This window comes from Eleutherodactylus coqui, chromosome 5 (genome assembly GCF_035609145.1).
Source record: "Eleutherodactylus coqui strain aEleCoq1 chromosome 5, aEleCoq1.hap1, whole genome shotgun sequence".
Lineage (NCBI taxonomy): Eukaryota > Metazoa > Chordata > Amphibia > Anura > Eleutherodactylidae > Eleutherodactylus > Eleutherodactylus coqui.
In genome coordinates, this window is record NC_089841.1 from 87,286,094 (window position 1) to 87,308,702 (window position 22,609).

The following is a 22,609-nucleotide window of genomic DNA, read 5'->3' on the forward strand; positions in this document are numbered from 1 at the left end:
GCGTTTTGGGGTTCACTATTGATTTTAGTCCACCGAAATAAAGTTTAAATTAACCAGCAACCCTGTGAGCTGACCTTGGCATGACAACGGACAAGCCAGCTGATCAGTCATCTCGCGGAATGTACTGTATAATGTAAAATATATTGTTTTTATAATAAGGTGCCGGCAGATTAAAATTTTAGATTTCTTCCACATTGTAAATAAGTAACAATTGAGCAATTGAAATATTGTAGGGAAATCTATCTCTTTCATTAGATTTATACAGATGTTGGTGTTTTTCCCATTTTAACAGAATATATGTACTTTGTTCTCTTTCAGAAAGAACTGAGCCTACCAAGACGGGGAAGCTTGTGAGTAAATTGGTGTATTTGTTGTAATGTCTCTAGTGAAGACTGACATTGAATTCATATTGATGTTTTATTCATAGAGCCAATATTGGCGGCTGACTTACAAAACACGCGCTGTATGCGCAGTTCAATATTGCAGCTCCTGTTGATTAGTATTTGCCTTATGTGTTTTTATAGGGAAGAAAATTGAACACATAGCAGTGATATGATGAGCAGTAAGGCACGCAGGACTTTTTTCATTGGGATTGTAATTTTGTGTTTTGATTGATTGACTTCTGTCCTTTTGGTTCTCCTTGATAATTGGCTGAAAAGACATATAGTTCATATTTAAGGTTTTATGCCATATTAATATCGGCGTACAGGTTGGCCGCCTATCGATTTGTCAACGGATACAGAGTAGATTGCGGGAGGCATTTCAATGAATACTGCAGGATGAAATGCTTTGCTGATTAAACGCTGTCTGGCTAACCAGCTGCCAAGTAGCCGGACGCTGCACACTTATAGTTAACGCACTGATGTTAGCACAGTGGAACTTTGGAAGGGGTAAGGCTCCCCTGTTCTAGCATCAGTGCGCATCACGCGGCTCCATGGAATCTATTGAATAGAGTTCTTATTGAATCTGTGAATGTGAGCTGTGCAGACAGATGCCTGGCCAAATAATGTGTATAATACAGGCAAAGGGGTAGGATGGGAGGGCCACCAAAAATTTATCTAACAGACTGCTCTGGTACGAAAACACTGTTGGAGTGCAGAGGACATGGGATATTTTCGTGAAAACATGTCGTTTTTGGTGCTCTTTCTGATGCAGTTTTTTAAAGTAGTTTCTGGTTTGGCTGACATGAGCTCATATTGCATACTTCTTTCCTATGGAGAATTGGATAAAAATAAGTCTTTGTACACCCACTGGGTCTATTCCATGAAAACTAGTACCCTCCCTTAGCTGCATTGAAGGGATCTCATCTGGCCAACCAGTGCCTTGCTATGTAATGGGTTGCGCTTCCTTTTGAAGGAGCCTTTGGTTTGGCAGACTTAATGGGGTTTCTGGGACTTTTAAATGTTTCCACAGGCTTAAAAATGAGTAAAATAAGGGGGGGGGGGGAAAGTACTTACTTGCCTGCTTCTGTGGCTTGTTATAAGGCTCTAACGCCCTGGAAGAAGTCGGGTGTTGGTCACATACTGTTCATTGTTCATGTGACTGCTCAGCCAATCACAGGATTTAGTGGCTTAATCGAAAAACGGCTTCTTGGTTCCAAGCAGTGGGTTCTGGGTTCTTTTTTTTTTTTATTAGTCCCCACAGTGGGCTTGAACTTGTGATCATTTGATTGCTTATACAGTAATATGGTATTGCATTAACAGGCTGCCTATTAAAGACAGGCCACAGGTGATCATAGCAGAAGTCCCCAGGCTGCCATGATAACCAGATGGCAACCTCATGATCTTATTGCGGCAAGACCATTTGGTAAATTTTAAGTCCCACTGATTAACAACCATGATCAGAGTTTTCTCTGATCACAGCTGTTGCGGTTGGGTGTCTTCTCCCAAGCTTGCTCCATGAAGGTACTACTTGTAATTGATCCTTACAACAAGATAGGATCACGGGAACTATTAGTGGAGGGTAGAGGCAATTATCTTCGAAATAAGTTAGAGACTTAATTTTAGTCCTCTATACTACTTTTTGTCTCTATATAAGAGATTATATTATCCCTCCTTTGTATGTACTAGGGGTTATATGTTCTCCCCCCTTGGCTCTATGCTTCCTGGTCATTAAGGTGCATGGCAATTATATACCCTTTTGGTATTTTATGGTTGTGCGTTGTTTGTGTCAGGCTTTGCATGAAGTCTTTTAGACGGATAATTTATTAAAAGTTAAGTTTTATGAGTATAGAAGAATCCTCACAGTGAAAGGGATTTACTTCCATCTAGTTGATTCTGCTACCCCAGTGAATTTTGTATTGTACACAAGCAATTAATCGTAGATGTAAATATCCATTGCTATATTATGTTTAGGGAGCATGCACCAATAGTGAGTTTTTTTTTTCTTTAAAGCACAATATATTGAATTTGGCGCATGTCCTGAAAATTGGATGCCATGTTTACTGACCAAGTTGTCAGTTTACATACACAGGAACGCAGATATTTAACATTTGCTCTGAACATTTTACATTATGTTCTGTTTTCGATGTAGCTGCTCCAGGTCACTGACCATTAACTTTCACCAAAAAGTATATTTCAAAACCGGAACTCAAACAGAAAAGAAACCAAACTCAATGGGAATATTAACTTAAGTGTACGTCCTAATGGGAAGGGCCAGCTGCAGATTTTCTATAGTGGAATATCCACCATGCTAGAAATCCATGGAGACAAAGAATGCACCCAATCATATACTACTTGTTTCATAAATGCTGCAGATTTGCTACAGATTTCACGGTTTCATTGCAACAGAATGTACTTGACCTCCGTAGATTAGGTTCAGATATTACACAGGGATGACTAGGGGACTGCTATTATGTTTTCACGGTCTGCTTTTTATTGTACAACACAACTATAGCTAAAGGAATGCCTCCTGCACAGTTTGCCCTCGATATAGTTCTAATGTGTTCTGTTTAACCAAATGCCAGCACAATAGTATTGATGTGGTTACTCTGTATTCTGGTTTAGGCCAACAGCAGTATTTTCAGTAAAGGTGCTGCTTGTACGTCTGATAGAAGTATATTGTAAATCTCTGCTACTGTGTGTCATACAGGTTTTTTTTTTTTTAGTATGCCGATATGTTATAATGGCTGATGTGAAATATATGATCATAGCGTGCATAATGAGCAATATACAGATACTGGATCTTGGTTGCATTGCACTAGTAATGGGTAAATATGTTTTGTGGTCATTTTACTGTCTGTGGGTTTATAGAACCGAAAAATACAACTGCTGTCATCTTAAAGTCACATTGTGGAGATCATTTTATGACTGGCGTCTGGTGGTACGAGTAGGATATAGCCTGCTGTACTGTCATAGCAAGAGATACGAGCGGCATCTGAATCATACCGATGACAAATAGGAGCAGCAATAATATTTGCTCATGACTGATAAGCCAAAAGATTGATCACACAATTTTTATTTTCATAGCTGACAAAAGATGATTTATTCCTGTACTGTAGCCATTGTTTCATTTCTGAGTAGTTATGACATACAGAATTCATAAAGTGCTGGTTTTATAGAAAAGTGTTAAAATAATTGCTAGTATATTGCATGATACACTTTTATATATTGCGAGGGGTAAAGAAATATATGTTTTGGCTAAAAAAAAACCAAAAAAATTAATCATGTATCATCATCTTGGCTGGCCAGACTCTTCATTACTAAGGCTTATTTGTCGCAGTGTATATGTTACTCGACGTTCACCTTTTTATCACTGGTGGTTTAGTTGGCTATACTTTATAATCATTCTATCTTGCTGTAATAGAAATCACCTACCAAAAGCATTTACTTGTAAGGTTTTAACTGTGTTTATATACAGCAGCCAATTAGAGCTTCAGGCAGGGGAAGGAAGCAGCAGCCTGAGCCAATGATGAGGCGGGGTGTGTTTCAGACTACAGCAGGCTCGTTGTAGACACTGTGCAGCTTAGCTGTAGGCAGATATCACAGCTCTGCCATAACAGGTAATCATCACCTAGAATTAGTGATTAACACTACATATCATTTTGAGCTCAGAACTGGGCAATTACTTTTAAAATATCAATTACATTGCTTATTTGTAATTAAAATATGCTCATGTCACAGAAGGACTGTTAAGTATCAATGTTCCTTCCGACTTCTGTCATGGTAAAGACAAAACGAAATTCTGACACACTTGAATTGGGTGCATCAATGCTAAATCTGTATCAACTAGGGTGGCCGGTAACTGGCTGCAGCAACTGCATGTCTCTCAACAGAGACTAAGAAATGCAGAAACCAGCACGGAACGATGTAAAGCTCCAGAATAGGAATGGTGGGGGATTAGTAGGGTGAGTATTACTACTTTCTTCATTTTAAAGCATTCTGAACGTTTGTTAAAAAAAAGTAACACTTCTACTCTTTTGATGCCTCAATGTTGTGTGGGACCATCCTCTAGCACCCTGTCATACAGAAAATGCATTTCAAAGTCCTAAAACGATCATCCAAAATCTTTAATTCCAACCTATCTTCTTCATACATTTTTTTTTCACTAATTTACCGACAGCAACTCAAATTAGTCTCATCCTGGTTGACTTATTGTTTCACCCTCCATGTGCTTTTGTGATTATTGGGTCAATTCTCCACTCATCACTTGTTAAAAGTGCTGATACACATTAGACACTTTGGGATCGCCCAACAATCTAATGTCTATGGAGCTACCTGACTTTCCACTGATGTCTGGCCGCGGTTTATTCCCTTCTCCCCATTGAAGGCAACGTGCACTTGGCCAAAACAAGTGTACATGTTTATGGAGGGGTGAGGAGCAATGATTGTCACTCAAACAAGCCTTTGGTCAAAAGTCAGTGTTTATAGCCTCCTTAAGAATACTGTTTATCTGCAGAGAAAAAGGTTCTTTATGCCTAGGAGCAAAGGAAAGATTGTGAACTACCAGGGAAGAGCCAGCTCTATACAAGGCCAACGTAGCAGCCGCGTGATCTACACCCTGGTAACAAAGACTACAGTTGTAAATTACTTGGTCCAACTATCTATCTTCATCCAACCATCAGCTGGTGGCGTCCGATTACCTTGTATCTTCAGAATGAAACCTTATGATAGGACTTGCAACAGGAAAAAAAAGCTTACTGTGTCATCCTTATGATGGGATCTTTTGCCTCAGCCTAGTTTAAAATATTATAAAATATTCTGTAGAACTAAACCACCATTTGTCCTTATTAATATGTTTACATGGATGAGCTCCGTTGTATTTTTTCTGAGCTATTTATGCTTTGAAGTGTTTCAGCGGGTGAGAAGTCTCTTTAAATTCATGAATTGATTTCTTGGTAACCTTGAACTACATCAACTTCATCATAAGATCGGGCGCCTTGATCTGAAATAAAATGTACTCTAATTTATTACATTTTAATTATTTTTTTTTTATTATAGAATTAGCTGCTAATTGTTAATGAATTATGTCAGTCAACAAACCCTCTGGGTTTAAGATGTGTAACATCAAGGTAAATGCAAATTGGGTGTTTTACTCTATGAACATGGCAAATATATTGTAGACTTCTGACTAGCCTCCAGTAATGTGTTGTGACATTGATGTGTGTATGTATATGTTTGTTTGAACTTCCTTTCTTTGTGCACCCATCGACTTGAACGGGCAGTTCTGCTCTGCGAAAACAGACCAGCGTAGGACATGCTGCAATTTATTTAACACAGAACATTGATCATGTCTGAATAGCCCATTAACTTGAACGATGACATAAGCTGTCTGTTGCAGTCACACACATGGACTGAAAGCACACCTATGTGAATACGTCTTTACAGCTACATTCCATAGGTAAAACTAGTGCTGCTCTTGGCTGATCTAAGAGCACTTCTATTACACAGTGTTAAATGGAAGACCCAACAGCTTGGGGAGACAGTGGAGCTGCCCCGGAACGACAGATTTATGTATAATTTTACGCCACAAACCGGTGTAAATTATGGCAAAAATGTTTGTGTGGTACATTGATTTCTACCGCATTAGGGTTTTTTTGCCTTCCTCTGGAACAACATAGGGGATTAATAGGCTGAACTGGATAGACGTGTCTTTTCTTGACCTCACCTACTATGTTACCATGTAAGGCGCAAGAAGGTACCAGTGATCGGCTAAATACATGAAGAGGCATGCATCTCTACATGTATTCAGTACACTGTGTGTCTTACTAAGCCTTACGCAGAAAATGACGGGCTTAATATATTTATCTCATTGTTGGAGTGTGTGTGTGTTTTTTGTTTTGTTAGTTTTTTTTAATAATCTCATAACCTGTGGTTTATCTAATAAATTAAAACTTTTGTATGTATTTTTTAATGTTTTTCTTTGCTATTCTATATTTATGTGCTTGAAGAGAATAAATGGCATTTAGAAAGTCCCCCTTTTGGGCTTCCTATCCATGGGCAATATTGCACTGCATTACCCCTCTAATTCAAACTTCTCACCACCGCCTCCAAGACTTCTCCAGAGCAGCATCGGTCCTCTGGAACGCACTACCAAAGGCTATGCGAGCAATCCAGGACTCGCAGAAGTTCAGGCGTGCTCTAAAAATGTACCTCTTCAGGGAGGCATACCGCATTCCCTAAACAAACCCCTCTGTACTCCGCCTGATAACACGCTCCCTGACCTACTGACTGCAATCCCTGCTAGCCCTCATAAACCGCTCCTGCGGTCATACCGATCCTGACGTCACACGGCTAAATGTCTGACCATTGTCTATGTGTATAGCATCCCTCACTCTCCACCTCGCTGTACCGTGTACATCTCCAGCCCCTTTACCTTCTGTATCACCCCATTACGTGTAGTATGTAAGCTCGTTGGAGCAGGACCCTCACCCCTATTGTTACCATCAACTGATTACTATGTAACCGTGGTTCTGTAATTTTTGTACTTTTGTCTTTCTGTATCCCCCCTGTCTATGTAAGCGCTGCAGAACATGTTGGCGCTATACAAATAAATATTATTATTACCCGCTGCGATAATCCGGACGCGGGTATTTCAATATATGCTTTCCATAGAATAGCCACAGAAAGCGCAGCCGGGTGTACACGAGCGGAAAGTTGCAGTGATTTTCCACGATGAACCTATCATAATGGGTTCATCACAGAAAATCGCGGTGGAAATCTGCGGCGATATAGTGCAACGCCCGTGAACAGCCGGCCTTAGCCAGGTCCATGATACTACATGGTAGAAGACCAAAATGAGACTGATGAAGAAAAAGGTTGATATTAAATAAATCTTTCCATAAAGTTCAAACATCAGCTGAAACCTTTCCATGAGACAATACATTTCTGGTCAAATTGTGAGCTATTGGATATTTGTGTGGAGAGAAAATCTTAAATGGGTAATAAAATGGTTCTTACATGGCTTTACAGTGAAATAGCAAATGTGTTTTAGTGTCACAGTATGAGCTAAAGACAGCAGGTGTTCTGTAGTGTATCAATCTATTGGATCATACCTATAAAAGCAGCAAAATTGCACAAAAGGACAACCAGAAAGTGTGAATAGCATGCTATGGCTTTATAGGGTTTGTGACCTTTAAAATTGGGTTCGCGATACAAATATTGAGTTGCAATAGCCTCATAAACCAAACAGTAGAAAGGTAATGATGTATAAAGAGGTGGCTGTCCCATAATAGAGTAGACTGGGGAACTATAATAGTATACATGCAGACTATGAACAAAGCACATGACATATAATAATCGCATTACGAATCTCACCTTTCATTTTGGCTGATCGGTCTTAATTTTTGAAATGAATTGCCTTAAAAGATAGTTTGGGACAACAATGAGTAATAGTATCGCCTATTGTCCCAAACTAACTTTTAGTAGTGAATGTCGCTATATAAAGACCAATTTAAAGGGCAAAGTCATCAAAATAATAACTGTTCTGTACAAATTCTGTAATTCTTTACAAACCTACACAATGACACATACTGAAAAATGCCCCCCCCCCCCCCCCCATTTCTTGGCACATGGAAGAAGCATATTAAATTTAAGATTTTTATATTTTTTTTTTTATTCATTCCATGCCTGAAAAGAACAATATTCACATTTGGAGTGAGACAAATTATCAGTTGATGGGAAAAGCAAAGGTCTAATATAATTATTATAACATTCATAAAGAACTAATAATGTGCGGACTTCCCCACGAAGCAAGACAAGTGATACATTGTGTCTTTTTCTTTTGCCCGTTTCTCCTATTTTACTGCTCGTTCAGCCGAGATTAAGTCATTAACTCTGAATAGTTAGGGCGAGCCTGCCTTTACTTCAACTGTCAAATATATTGATCTGTATATTCAATTACATTGCTTTCTCTGCACATGAGTGAGAGTTTACTGTATTTTATGGCCCGAGAACAAGCATGGCCTATGTTGTCCTGCATATCATGAAAATGAATGCATGCTGTCAGGATATGGCATAAGCATCTGATAAATTGTCGGCCCAGCTCACTACCTATAGCGAGAATAGGTCAGGCATGTGCCTAATCTCTCCCCTTTGAGGAGTTAAAGAAATAGGCAAACCAAGCTACTAGCTGTCTCTAACACCTATAGATTTGAATGGAGAGAGCCTTGCCAATGTACATTCACCTATGATCAGGCATATCAGGAAGGCATGAATTTCTGTGGGGTGGAAACCCTTCCAAGGTTTATAGGCCTAGATACAATGCAGTCTATCCTCTCCTTGCTTCAGCCTTTGCATCCCAATACTTTTCGATATTTACTGCTACAACGATCATTTCTTCATAAGAACTGCAGTCATTTGTATCCCTCCAGCCAGAGAGTTGCAGACTTAGTCATTCTATGTAGTATTAGAAGGTAGAGCCAAGTAATTGGATGATGAGGGAATCTTATTGCAGGGCTCATTGGCACCTTTCAGATAGAACAAAGTTGTGAGATACTCAATCTGCAGAAAAGGACAACCTGAGGTCACTTTCTATTTGAGATTGTTTGCTGACCAACTCCATACATGAAATACGGTGGATATAGAAAGTCTAAAATACCATGTTTTTGTCATGTTAAATAAACACAAAGAAGATAATTTTTGTAGGGTAGAAATAACAATGTGGTTGCATTATTTTAGTTCTGTTTTTATTTTTCCACCCTAAGGCCTCCCTCACACAGGCGTTGCTGAATGTGCCACGATTTAAATCGCGAGCTTTGCCGTGTTTTACTTTCCTACGGCTTACGCCGGCTTTTAGCATTCCCACAGATGTACTGCTACAGATCACACTGAATGATTTATTATATTACCAGCTGCTGAAATCACATCTGCACTGCTCAGTGCTTCTCTAATACCCTCCATGATGCACTTGTGTGGTACAGGAAGAAGAATCTTCATTTTTTTTCTCTGTGCAGCGTATTATCATAATCACAACAGTAGGCTTTACCCACTAGCTCAGAGAAGGTTGAAAATTAGAGATACAAGCTGCACAAGGGAAAGCTGATAATAAATGCAGAATACAAGTCATGTAATGGCCAGAAAGAATAGTACAGTGTATCCCATGTTACACACATGGTTGCTTATTCTGAAAATTTATGTATGCAAGAAGTCAACAAACTGTGACTGCAGTAACGTGCCTACTCAATCCATTGCATGGTTAAGGATTGCAGCAGGATGGGGTGCTGACTAGTGGAGAGTCTCAGAAACTGGGCTGCCCTACTCCAGTACTGCTCTGCCATCCAATTAATTTTAAAGTCAATTACTCCATGAATTGCACTTTAGTTTTGTACAATTTGCACCAGGAGTAAGTGTAGATATATAGTCCAAGTGATGTTGTAAAACCTGACAATACTATTCATTTTAAAACTGTGTTCTTCTAGATTGTCACTCCGTCTCTGCCACATACTGTAGAAATCAATGGGAGAAGCAGCCAGAATGATAGTCTGTCCCAGTTATCAGGCGATGAGTGGCTTTAAAGTGACACTTTTCCCCTATGGTTTCTGTTGTATCTATATTTGTCGTCATGGCCTTTCACTGTATGTTAGTATCATTTAGGCATGTTACTTTGTGTATGTAAAATGGCCTGGAAACTTAAAAGGGTTGTCCATTTGTAAACTACAGAGAGCCTGTGTTAAGGATAAGTAATCAATAGTAGATCGTTGGGGGCCCTGAGCAACTGACCCCTATCTATTAGCTTTTTTCTGGGCCAGTGTACTCATGTACTGAGCAAATTTCTGCAGGAAGTAAACATTTCTGTTCCCGCTGCAGTAGCCCAGCTTGGTATTGCCAGCCAAGTTCCCATTCATTTCAATTCGATCTTGGCCAGCAACGTCAAACTGGGCAACTGGAGTGGGCATAGAATTGTCTGCTTCCTGCAGAAATCGGTTTGGTGCAAGATCGCACTGGCCCAGAAAGCAGCTGATTGGTGGGGGGCCCAGATGATGGTCCCCTGTCGGTCTCCTATCTATTACCTATCCTGAACATAGGCCATCATTACTTCACAACTGAACAGTCCCTTCAAACGTTCAAAAGTGGAGAATAGCATTTTTAGAGGACTCTTGCATATACATTGTTTTGATATTTCTGTTTTGTTCATATGCATTAATGTATCTTTATGGATGCTGGTTTCTGAGCTCTATAGTCATGGAAATTCGAGACTCAACTGGTGGCCACATGGACTCCTCATGTGCCTGGTATATGTTGCAGCTGACTTCCCCAGGATAATAGACAGGCATGATTGCTCTAACACATTAAGGTTCTGTTTTCCCCACTCTTATGGGGGACACTATGGACCTTTCTAATCCCTAAAAGTTGTATTTTTTGTATTGGGTTAGATGTGTGTGCATGATGTAGTCAAGAGAAGGCGCCTGTAGTATGTTGGATGTTGTATAGTACCGTATGTTAGAATGAGCTTGCACAGACTGCAATTCTACATTCGACATTGTACTTATTTTTCCTTCTGCGATATTTCAGTAAAAGATTAACTAAATCCATGTCTTTGTGTCAATTCACAAGGAGAGGCATTCATCACCGCTCACATAAAGATGGAAATCTCCTTTAGTAATCATTTGTGTAAAATTTAGCTCTATATGGACTTGCACATGTTTGTAGGATAAGCGGGAGCCTCGCAGATTAATATTCCGCGTTTCTTCCCGTTGTATGCTGGTAGCATTCAAAATTGAGTTTAGTTTACTGCACATTGGTCTCTCAGGGAGTGTTTAGGAATCGCTAGGAAGTGCTATGATTGACATGGGTCTTTTGGGAACTCTTTGGACACTATATTTAGTTGAGAAATCTATAAAAAATCCCTAGAAGAGCTGTTAACATTCTGCATAAAATCGGAAGGAAAATAAAGGATGGGGAGTGTGGAAAAATTATACATTATCATCTCCGCTCACATTTTGTAGATCTTTACTTTAATTAAAAACAACTGTCTGCTTTCTGCCAAAAACAACGCCACTTCTGTCCACAGGTTGTGTGCGACATTGCAACGTTCTCTTACTGGAGCTGAGCTGCAATATCGCCACACAATTTGTCTAGCAAGCAAAATCTGCCCTAATATACAATCCCATCATAAAATACTATGGGGCATTACTTAAGAACCCGGGGACCTTGAGTATTCAGTGTCACAGATGTGACCCCCTGTTTTACATGAGTTGACTCTGTGTTGACTCTTATGCATGTGTTGAATCTTATATTGACTCTATATAGCTTTCATAGGAATATATCCGAAGGTTCTAGGATTAAAGCTAACTTTGTAATGGAATAATCTGGCTCAAGTCTGTAGTACAAGAGTCACATTTGATATCAACCAACAAGGGGAAACTACTAAAATCATGTTAGCCCCCACTGACCTGTTTCGCCACAATGTGGCGTCTTCAGGAAAATGAGGATATAGGCTAGCGGCTTGGCTTTTGACATTTGTTCAATAGGAGTTGGGAGGTACTTGGTAGCAGGGGCTCGGACAATCATGGAGCTAGATCATATATACTTACCAGTATACTCTTCATGGTTTACAGACAGCCAATATCCAAATAGACAACTTTATATGTCAATCCAAGCCTCTTGAGATGCGGTATCTCACTGCAATAGTCGCCAATCACAACATCTCACACTAGCAGAGGAAACGCCTACATCATGTCATCACAGAGCGTATCTGTCTGATTCCTGGGTCGGCGCGTGCGCACTATTAAAAAGATTGGACTGCGTAAAAATCCATGTTCAAAAATCATGTATATGTGTTGCAGTAAAGTAGGGACTTGGTTTCTATACATAGTCTGTCGTTGTATAAAGTGTCCAATCCTGCAGAGAGCACCAGTGCATCGCCATGCACGTTGGGCTGTCAGAGGGATCCATGTTAAAAATATACACTTTTCATTAAAAAAGAAAAAGATCAAGCACCTAGGAGTTCTACTGCTAAGCTCTGCATGCAGTTACATCTCAGACAGATATGCAAATGAGCATTATGGCGTGATTAGATGAACGTTCTTGCTACTAGAGGCCCTGAACGTGGTTCCACTCTTGGTCTATAAAAAGGCTATTAGAAGCTACTTGTGTGTAGTGGACTTCTTTTTCCGCTTGCATAATGCTTGTTGACCACTGGACGCCTCTACAACACAGTGAAGAGATTTTGCCCAGTTAACAGCGTTTGGGAGGGGGCGCATTATTGGAAAGCGAAAAACCGGATATTGACGAATTGCCTGCCATCTGGGCCTTTCTGACCAGACTGTTAGGAGGTTCTGGGACAAATGGATGCGTGAGAGCACAGGCACAAGGCAACCGGATTTAAGAAACTTTCAACAGACCACCAGTAGAGAGGATTGTCTGTCCGAAAAGCACCCATAGGTCCAACTGTTTCATTTTTCCGCTATCCAGAAACAGGTAGAACCACCGTTGCAGGCTCCTGTGTCTGGCGAAACCCTTTCCAGTGCTTGGCTGAATAAAAAGTGGTTTCCCAGCGCCAATTATGTGTGCTGCTTTTAACACCGACCCATCGTCTCTTCTGTTTGTGGTTCTGTCGTGAATGAAGAAACTGAACTACTTTGGAGTGGAATCCAGTTGTCTTCAGTGACAAAGCCACATTTAGTTTGGGCACTAATGGCAGCCATGTTCGTGTCTGGAGGTTTAGGTGTGTGGGCCTCAATCCTGCCTTTGCTGTGCAGCGGCACTCTGCCACCACTGCTGGTGTGATGGTCTGGGGGGTCATCATGTACAACAGTTGGTCACCCCTGTAGTGTTATGAGGGACAATAAAAGCTCATTGGTATGTTTAGGATATCCTGCAGATGTGTTCCTCTCATGGCAGCTACCAAGAGGCATTTTCCAGCAGGATAATGCTCGGCCACACACAGCAAGGGGGTCACAACATTGTCAGACTTCTGTGGCCTGCCCAGTCATCAGATTTATCTCTGGTAAAACATGTATGGGACCATCTGGATTTCCAGCTTTGACACCCTATGAGTTTCCATGATCTAGAGGCTTAGTTGCAGGAAATGTGCAGTGATATGCCACAGGATTCCATACGGAACCTGTATGTCTCCATGCCTGCCCGTATCACATCTTGTATACATGCTAGAGGCGGCCCAACACGGTACTAGAGCCTCTCGTAAAGTGTTCCGTTTTCTACAATAAATATCCTTTTGCTCCGATTTTGTAATTCCTTACTTATATCAACGTATAGCACATATAAGGTTTTATTCAATTCTGACAACTCCTTCTAGGGGTGGGATTTTTTTTGAGCAATTAATGTACTTTGTTTCAGTTTTTTGCAATTTTAAAGATCTACACTATACTAGTCAGTGGATCAGAGCAGTATAAACACGAAATGTGGTTGGATAAATGGTAGATTATATGATTTAAAACATGGGTCTCATATACACTATACTCCCATACTTACCTGAACCAGCGAGACTCATCACTCAACATTACCGTTCTGGATGTCAAAATAAAGCCATTAGTATATATAGCCTTAAATCTTCCTTCTTGCTCCATTGAGCCATCAGTAATGTCAGAACATCCAGAGGTAGAGATAGAAGATGTTGATCATGATGGCTAAACGTTTTACTACACAAATATAACCAGATGGTTTTAATACAAGGCACTTTTGAGAATGTATATTCTGAAAGGTGTATATACTGAAAATCTCACCAAAAATATACAATATTACTATAAGAAGCTGTACAAAAAGTTTTCATTAAGGCCAATACAGCTTATACTTTGAATTCTATATATCCACCTAGCCACTTTCTGTAAGTCTTCTATCTAGATTACTTCTCTGTAGTCCCAATTTCAGTTGGCAGAGTCCCCAGAAATTTAGGCAACCAGTGTCGCCCCTGTGTTTCTCATTAATACGATGTGACACAGAGGTATCGCTCTTGGTCTCTACATAACTCAGATGGTTGGAGATAAGTTTTCTAAATTCTTGGCTTGTTTCGACAACCTAAATTTTGGGCCATGTGCACTGCACCACATATATAATACCCATACTGCTGCTGTTAATAAATCGCTTGATGTTTTATATTTTCTGCCATCGTTGGGATTTGTAAAGACTCTGGATTTAGCAGTGACCAGACAACTGGAGCAGCTTCCACACGGGTAGCTACCTAAATTCATTGTTTGTAACCAGTTACTATAGTTATTAGGTTTACCCATATAGCTATTGACCAAAAGGTCTTTTAAATTTGGGCCGGTTCCACAGGTAATACTGGGATGTTTAGTAACAATTGACTCCAAATCCGGGACCACATGTAAAATCTGCCAATATCTCTTCATGATTCTTACAATATGTTCCAAATAAGCCTCATAGGTTCCAATGCATCTTACGATCTTATCAGAATTCTTCTTGTGGTTACCACGCAGAGCCTCCTTAGGCCAGATTCCAATATGGCTCTATATAATACACCCTCTTTTAGATGTTTTGAGGGGTAACCTCCATCTTTAAACACACTGAATAAGCTGTCGCATTTGTGTTGGAAAGACTCATTGTTGGAACAGTTCCTCTTGGCCTGGAGGTACTGTCCCATTGGAATGCCTCTTCGTAACAGAAGGGGATGCCAACTATGCCATAGCAAGAAACAATTAGTTGCTGTGGGTTTCCTATATATGTTGGTCTGCAACATGCCTTCAAAATAACAGGTTAACGTATTCACAAATTCTTGAAACAGTAGGGTTCTCTGTTGGTTGATGGCTAGTGTGACTCTTGTGCTGCATTATTCCATTACAAAATGAGGTTGCTAGCATTACAGACCAGGATATATTCCTATGGAATCGTTATGCATTCTACATAAGGACACCTGTGTTTCATGGGGTCATTACTGAGACATTGAACCCAGGTTCCCTGTTTATTTTTTAAGTAGCACCCAATAGTATATTATGATTTTCTAATAAAGGTACATTATTTTAATTGTTAGGGATGATATATGAGGGCAATGTTTGCTTGCTAGGCAAATTGTGTGGTATTGTTAACAGCCTTATCTCCCTCTGGGCCGTATTCTGTGTTCAAGCTGCTACATTAGACACAACCTATGGACAGGTGTAGCGCTGTTTTTGCAAAACATCTGTTTTTGTAATCCCATATAATGTAGGACAACCCTTTCCATGGACTCTAACCCTTTCCAATCCACGGTCTGACCTCTGAAGACATTATGATTTAAGGCTGTACAGCTCCGATGTTGGAAGACGTCCGTCGGGGTTCTCTTACTGTATATTGCCAGCCTCTCTGCTGTCGGAGCCTATCCAACGTGTCACCTCATGCAGTACTGGCTTTAGCCAGCAGATAGCGCCGTTGTATAATGGCAGAAAAAGAGTAACCCCCCTAGGAAAACCAGGATACAAATTGGATTGGAAAGGGTTAAAGAGGACAATCGTGCAGCGTCCTCTAGCTCAACATTTATTACAATTTTCATTTACTTTTGTAGTTTCTTAATGCAAATTAAAATTGAGTGAAACTTTTTGTCTTGAAGTGGTCTAATTGAGTAGTCTATAGCAGGGGTCCCCAACCTTTTTGGCACCAGGGACCGGCTTCAAGCAAGACCATTTTTACAAGGCCTGGCAGGGTGGGCCGGGACATGGGCGGGGCTTTGGTTATATGGGGCGGGGTTATGAAGGGGGTTGGAGTTTAGTGCATATTTATTTAATTATGACATTTAGAATGTCCTGGCAGTACACACACAGATTATATACTGCCCACTGCCCTATCTCCCAAACCCCCCCCCCCCCCCGCCCCAGCACACACATAGGGAAGCATATAATTTATCTCCACCACCCCCCCGAACACACATAGGGCAGCATATAATTTACTCCCCCCCCCCTCCCCCTAGCACACACATAGGGCAGCATATGATTTATCTCCCCCCAGCACACACATAGGGCAGCATATAGTTTACCTCCCTCCCTCCCCAGCACACATATAGGGCAGCCTATAATTTACTTCCCCCCCCAGAACATACATAGGGCAGCCTATAATTTACTTCTCCCCCCAGCACACACATAGGGCAGCCTATAATTTACTTCCCCCCCCCAGCACACACATAGGGCAGCCTATAATTTACTTCTCCCCTTCCCCAGCACACACATAGGGCAGCATATAATTTGCTCCCTCCCCCCAGCACACACATAGGGCAGCCTATAATTTACTTCTCCCCCTCCCCAGCACACACATAGGGCAGCCTATAATTTACTTCTCCCCCTCCCTAGCACACACACAGGGCAGCTTATAATTTACTTCTCCCCCTCCCCAGCACACACACAGGGCAGCATATAATTTACTCCCCCCCCCAAGCACACACATAGGGCAGCCTATAATTTACTTCTCCCACCAGCACACACATAGGGCAGCCTATAATTTACTCCCCCCCCCCCCCAGCACACACATAGGGCAGCCTATAATTTACTTCTCCCCCTCCCCAGCACACACATAGGGCAGCATATGATTTATCTCCCCTCCAGCACACACATAGGCCAGCCTATAATTTATTTCTCCCCCTCCTCAGTACACACATAGGGCAGCCTATAATTTACTCCCTCCCCCCCAGCACACACATAGGGCAGCATATGATTTATCTCCCCTCCAGCACATAGGGCAGCCTATAATTTACATCTCCCTCTCCCCAGCACACACATAGGGCAGCCTATAATTTACTTCTCCCCCTCCCCAGCACACACATAGGGCAGCCTTTAATTTACTTCTCCCCCTCCCCAGCACACACATAGGGCAGCATATAATTTACTCCCTCCCCCCAGCACACACATAGGGCAGCCTATAATTTACGCCCTCCCCCCCCAGCACACACATAGGGCAGCCTATAATTTACTCCCTCCCCCCCCAGCACACACACAGAGCAGCCTATAATTTACTTCTCCCCCTCCCCAGCACACACATAGGGCAGCCTATAAGTTACTTCTCCCCCTCCCCAGCACACACATAGGGCAGCCTATAATTTACTTCTCCCCCCTCCCCAGCACACACATAGGGCATCATATAATTTACTTCCCCCCCCAGCACACACATAGGGCAGCCTATAATTTACTCCCCCCCCCCCAGCACACACACAGGGCAGCCTATAATTTACTTCTCCCCCTCCCGAGCACACACACAGGGCAGCATATGATTTATCTCCCCTCCAGCACACACATAGGGCAGCCTAAAATTTACTTCTCCCCCTCCCCAGCACACACATAGGGCAGCATATGATTTATCTCTCCTTCCCCAGCACACACACACATAGGGCAGCATATAATTTACTCCCCCCCCCCCCCCCCAGCACACACAGGGCAGCCTATAATTTACTCCCCCCCCCAGCACACACATAGGGCAGCCTATAATTTACTTCTCCCCCTCCCCAGCACACACATTGGGCAGCCTATAATTTACCTCCCCCCAACACACACATAGGGCAGCCTATAATCTACTTCTTCCCCTCCCCAGCACACACATAGGGCAGCATATAATTTACTCCCCCCCCCCTCCAGCACACACATAGGGCAGCCTATAATTTACTCCCTCCCCCCCAGCACACACATAGAGCAGCCTATAATTTACTACTCCCCCTCCCCAGCACACACATAGGGCAGCATATGATTTATCTCCCCTCCAGCACACACATAGGGCAGCCTATAATTTACTTCTCTCCCCCCCCCCCCAGCACACACAGGGCAGCATATAATTTACTCCCTCCCCCCCCCAGCACACACATAGGGCAGCCTATAATTTACTTCTCCCCCTCCCGAGCACACACATAGGGCAGCATATGATTTATCTCCCCTCCAGCACACACATAGGGCAGCCTATAATTTACTCCTCCCCCTCCCCAGCACACACATAGGGCAGCCTATAATTTACTTCTCCCCCTCCCGAGCACACACATAGGGCAGCATATGATTTATCTCCCCTCCAGCACACACATAGGGCAGCCTATAATTTACTTCTCCCCCTCCCCAGCACACACAGGGCAGCATATAATTTACTCCTCCCCCCCCCCAGCACACACATAGGGCAGCCTATAATTTACTTTTCCCCCTACCCAGCACACACATAGGGCAGCATATAATTTACTCCCCCCCCCCCCCCAAGCACACACATAGGGCAGCCTATAATTTACTTCTCCCCCTCCCCAGCACACACAGGGCAGCATATAATTTACTCCTCCCCCCCCCCCCAGCACACACATAGGGCAGCCTATAATTTACTTCTCCCCCTCCCCAGCACACACATACGGCAGCCTATAATTTACTTCTCCCCCAGCACACACACAGGGCAGCATATAATTTACTTCTCCCCCTCCCCAGCACACACATAGGGCAGCATATAATTTACTCCCCCCCCCCCCCCCCCAGCACACACATAGGGCAGCATATAATTTACTCCCCCCCCCCCCCCCCAGCACACACATAGGGCAGCCTATAATTTACTTCTCCCCCCTCCTCCCTGACAGGATTACCTTGAAGACTGACCTAGGTCCTAAGACGTGTACAGGCGCAGGGGCTGCTGCTGCTTCTTGCACAGAGGCGGCTCTTCCTCCTACTCGTGGGACGCTCTGTTGTTTGGTGCTGCAGTCCTCAGCGCTTCAAGAAGGCGCCTTGTGATTGGTTGCGGTGCGCTGCTTCCACACCAGCAAGGACCATTGTATTTCAGCCGCACTTCAGTAGCGGAGAGCGATTCCAGCAACCTCATTGGTTGTTGGGTACACACCCCTCAGATTGTGGTGTGGGGGGTGTGTACCCAACAACCAATGAGGTTGCTGGAATCGCTCACCGCTACTGAAGTGCGGCTGAAGTACAATATATGCGGCCCCTTAAGCAGCGCTCTGAGCTCACACTAACCTGCTATGTGTGGAAGCGGCCCCTTCAACAGCGCTCTGCACTCACACTATAGCAGGTTAGTGTGAGAGCGCAGGGCGCTGCTGAAGGGGCCGCAGGATTGTTCCTTTTAGAACAAAAGTTCCCAGCGGTGCCGCGGAGCGGCAGTAAACACCTAACGGCCTGGCCCCGGTCCGCGGCCCGGTGGTTGGGGACCCCTGGTCTATAGTACTTCTGTCTATCCTTGCAGAAGTTTGAATAAGTTTGAATGTGGCACTATACTGTCATGAACCATTGTCACAAATTAGGAGGCCATGGTAAGTAAATTAAAGGACACTATAACATTAATGCAAGTACAAAAGCAGCTGCTTTCTATAGTGTTCTATAACCTTGCCATTTGTAGAATTTAACCCTTTTTAAGGACCAGACTGTTTTGTACCTTAAGGGCTTATTCACAGGAGTGTATATCAACCGCCGTTTTCAAGCCCAGCTGATATACGCTACCATCTGAGCAGTCTTCCCCCTTCCCACCCCGCTGTCTGCTTCTCTCCTCCCCTCTGGCTGTTTGCAGTGGAAGGGGCGGAGCTAAGCCCTGCCTCCTCCCATTAATGGCTGTGGACAAGGGGAGGGAGGGGTGGAGCTTAGCTCCGCCCTGCCCTTTCCATTGCAAACAGCTGGAGGGGAGGAGAGAGGCAGAGACCGGGGGAGGGGGATCAGAGCTCAGATGGTAGTATATATCGGCCGGCCGTAAAAACGGTGGCCTATATACGCTCCTGTGAATAAGCCCTAAGGACCAAACACTTTTTAGAGATTTTACCCATGTGATGGTTTTAATGCCCTATTTTTTTTCCTTCAGCTACCAAAATTTATTTTTGCTGTCTTTTTTTCTGTGACCTATAGGGCTATTTTTTAAATATCTTTTTCAATGATTTTTTTCCCCTGTTTTTTAGTTAAATTGGGGGTACAAAGCTAAAAAATTATTCTTTTTGTTTAACATTTCTAGTTATTTTTTAAATTGGTATAATTGCGCTAAAATGAAGTACGGGAATGGGTTCCTCATTTTGTTTCTGAAGTTTAGATATAGAATATGTATGCATGGTTTTAGATTACAGGGCACATACGGCGACACTTTTGGTTGGCATCTGCTTTAGGTTATTTTCTTTTTTTATGCATATATTTTTATTTTATTTTGTAATTTTGATTAACTTATGTATATGATTTTTTTTTAAGTTTTTTTTTACAATGTCCCCCATGACAACAAATAAGACCTCTGGGGGACATTTGCAAGTTTCTTTTTTTCTTTTTTTTTCTCCGTAGGAGCCTCAGTTACAGGAAAAACCTCACCTGTAGTGACAATAGTCACTGGCAGAGCTGATCAGGCTCTGCTAGAACTATAGCTCTGCTGTGACAGGGGATCCCGGCAGCTGGCTCGCATAGTGGAAGAACGATTTTCACTTTCACTCTTTAGTACATAGCGCTCATTGAGCACTGTGTACTAGAGAAAAGAGAAGGCAGTGTTGAAAACCATTCCTGCCTTCTCCCACAGGTTCTCAGCTATCACTAACAGCTAACAACCCATCATGCTTCTGATTTATTGCAGAAGCAAAGGCTTTAAACCCCACCGTATTTTTACTTTCGGCTGGGTTTAAAGCCCAGGACCAAGCGCCATAAATTTATGGTGCTTGGTCCTTAAAGGGTTAAAAGCAAGTAGGGGGAATTCTTAAATTTAGGCCAGAATTCTGCTGTTAAAAGTTGCAAATTTTTGCGCAAGTCCCACTTATGTGAAAAGCTGTGACGCCTCTGCTTTTTAACCCCTTCCTGTCAGCCATATATATATATAGATAGATGTCCGCAGTATAAGCTGTGTATAGTCTGCTTGAGACCTGGGCCTGGTCCATGCATAGGGAGTATCAGATTTCTTTTGACAGTTGACACCCACAACAGCAGCAATCTGAATCAAAGATTACTAATCCTGGCTGTTAACCATTTAAATGTTGTTGTCAATTCTGACAATGGCATTTAAATGTCCCGATCAGTCGAGATTTAATTGTCTTGAATGCCCCCCATCTTCCATGCAATGAGGTTGCAGAGGTGCCTTCTAGGTGTCAGTAGCCTGGGACCCTCTGAAGGCCTCTAGGGCTGTCATGATTATTTGCCTTTTAATAGGGTAAAATTAAGTAAATTTAAAACTTTTTGTATTTGTTACAAAAAAATAAAAGATATCACACCAATGAAAACTACAGAATTTTATTATTGTGGGAAGTTTGTCTTGTTTTTGTATGTTTTTCAGTCTTATACATTAACTAACAAAGTAAAACATTTTAAAAGCTACGTGTCGCCACACATAAGAATTGAACACTGCAGCACTATTCAGAATGCCCGATACAAAAGAATGGCGTTCTGAGTAAGAGGAGCTAGTCAGATTGATGTAAAGATTGATGAGGCCCTGGGCAGTGGACTCCAACCTATTGTATATTGATGGTCTTTCGTGAGGAGAGGCTGTCAATTTTTAGGGGCCAGATAACCCATTTTAACCAATTTTCTACCACGATTTAGACACCATCTTACTAGTGTTTGGTCACATGATAAAACAAGCCAATCCAAAACCAGACATCCCTTGTTGCTTGGCAACTAGTGCCCTTTCACCAAAGCCGTTTTGTCAAGTGACCCTCAATCAACTAATAGGATTCTTAATATTTCCTATTACTGGGAAACCTTTTATATAAATCCTTAAAATTCTTTGAAAAATAGAATGAAGCACTGCTGCAAGAATTCTAGCAAAGCAGTCATGTATACTTCTACTCTAGAGGGAGTTACATGTACTCTCATTAACACAAGGTGAGCAGCTTTCCTGTAGTATCTAGTAAGCCAGGACCATCTGATCTATTAATGAATCGCACAAAGCACTGTCCTCCTTTTTTTCCTCTTGTGCTTTATAGTCTTATGATTTGTCAAAGGATCCCTCAGTTATAGCCATATGCATTAGTAGTAATACGACTGTGGCCCTCGTGCAGCGGCTCTAGAGCCACATGTAGCTCGTAAACCCCCTGCGGTGTGGTTCACTTTAGAATTCTAAGTTCTCGCATTTTATACTAGCAGTTTACATTATTGGAGTCAGGGGCGTAACTATGGAGGATGCAGGGGATGCGGTTGCACCCGGGCCCAGGAGCCTTAGGGGGCCCATAAGGCCTCTCTTCTCCATATAGGGAACCCAGTACTATGAATAAAGCATTATAGTTGGGTGCCTGGTTACAAGTTTTGCATCGGGGCCCGGGAGCTTCAAGTTACGCCTCTGATTGGAGTCATAGCCTATCCAATGAATGGCTCCATTCCCACTAG

The 22,609-nt window shown here is 42.4% G+C and overlaps 1 protein-coding gene across 3 annotated transcripts in view; it reads left to right on the forward strand.

Annotated features, from left to right (window-relative positions):
* Positions 1-22,609, forward strand: part of MAST4 (microtubule associated serine/threonine kinase family member 4) — a 513,577-nt gene that overhangs the window by 281,521 nt on the left and 209,447 nt on the right. For all 3 annotated transcript variants that reach the window (XM_066602813.1, XM_066602814.1, XM_066602816.1), the window contains one exon: positions 319-350. In XM_066602813.1, coding sequence (XP_066458910.1) covers positions 319-350 — 32 coding nt within the window. The remainder of the gene's footprint in view (positions 1-318; positions 351-22,609) is intronic.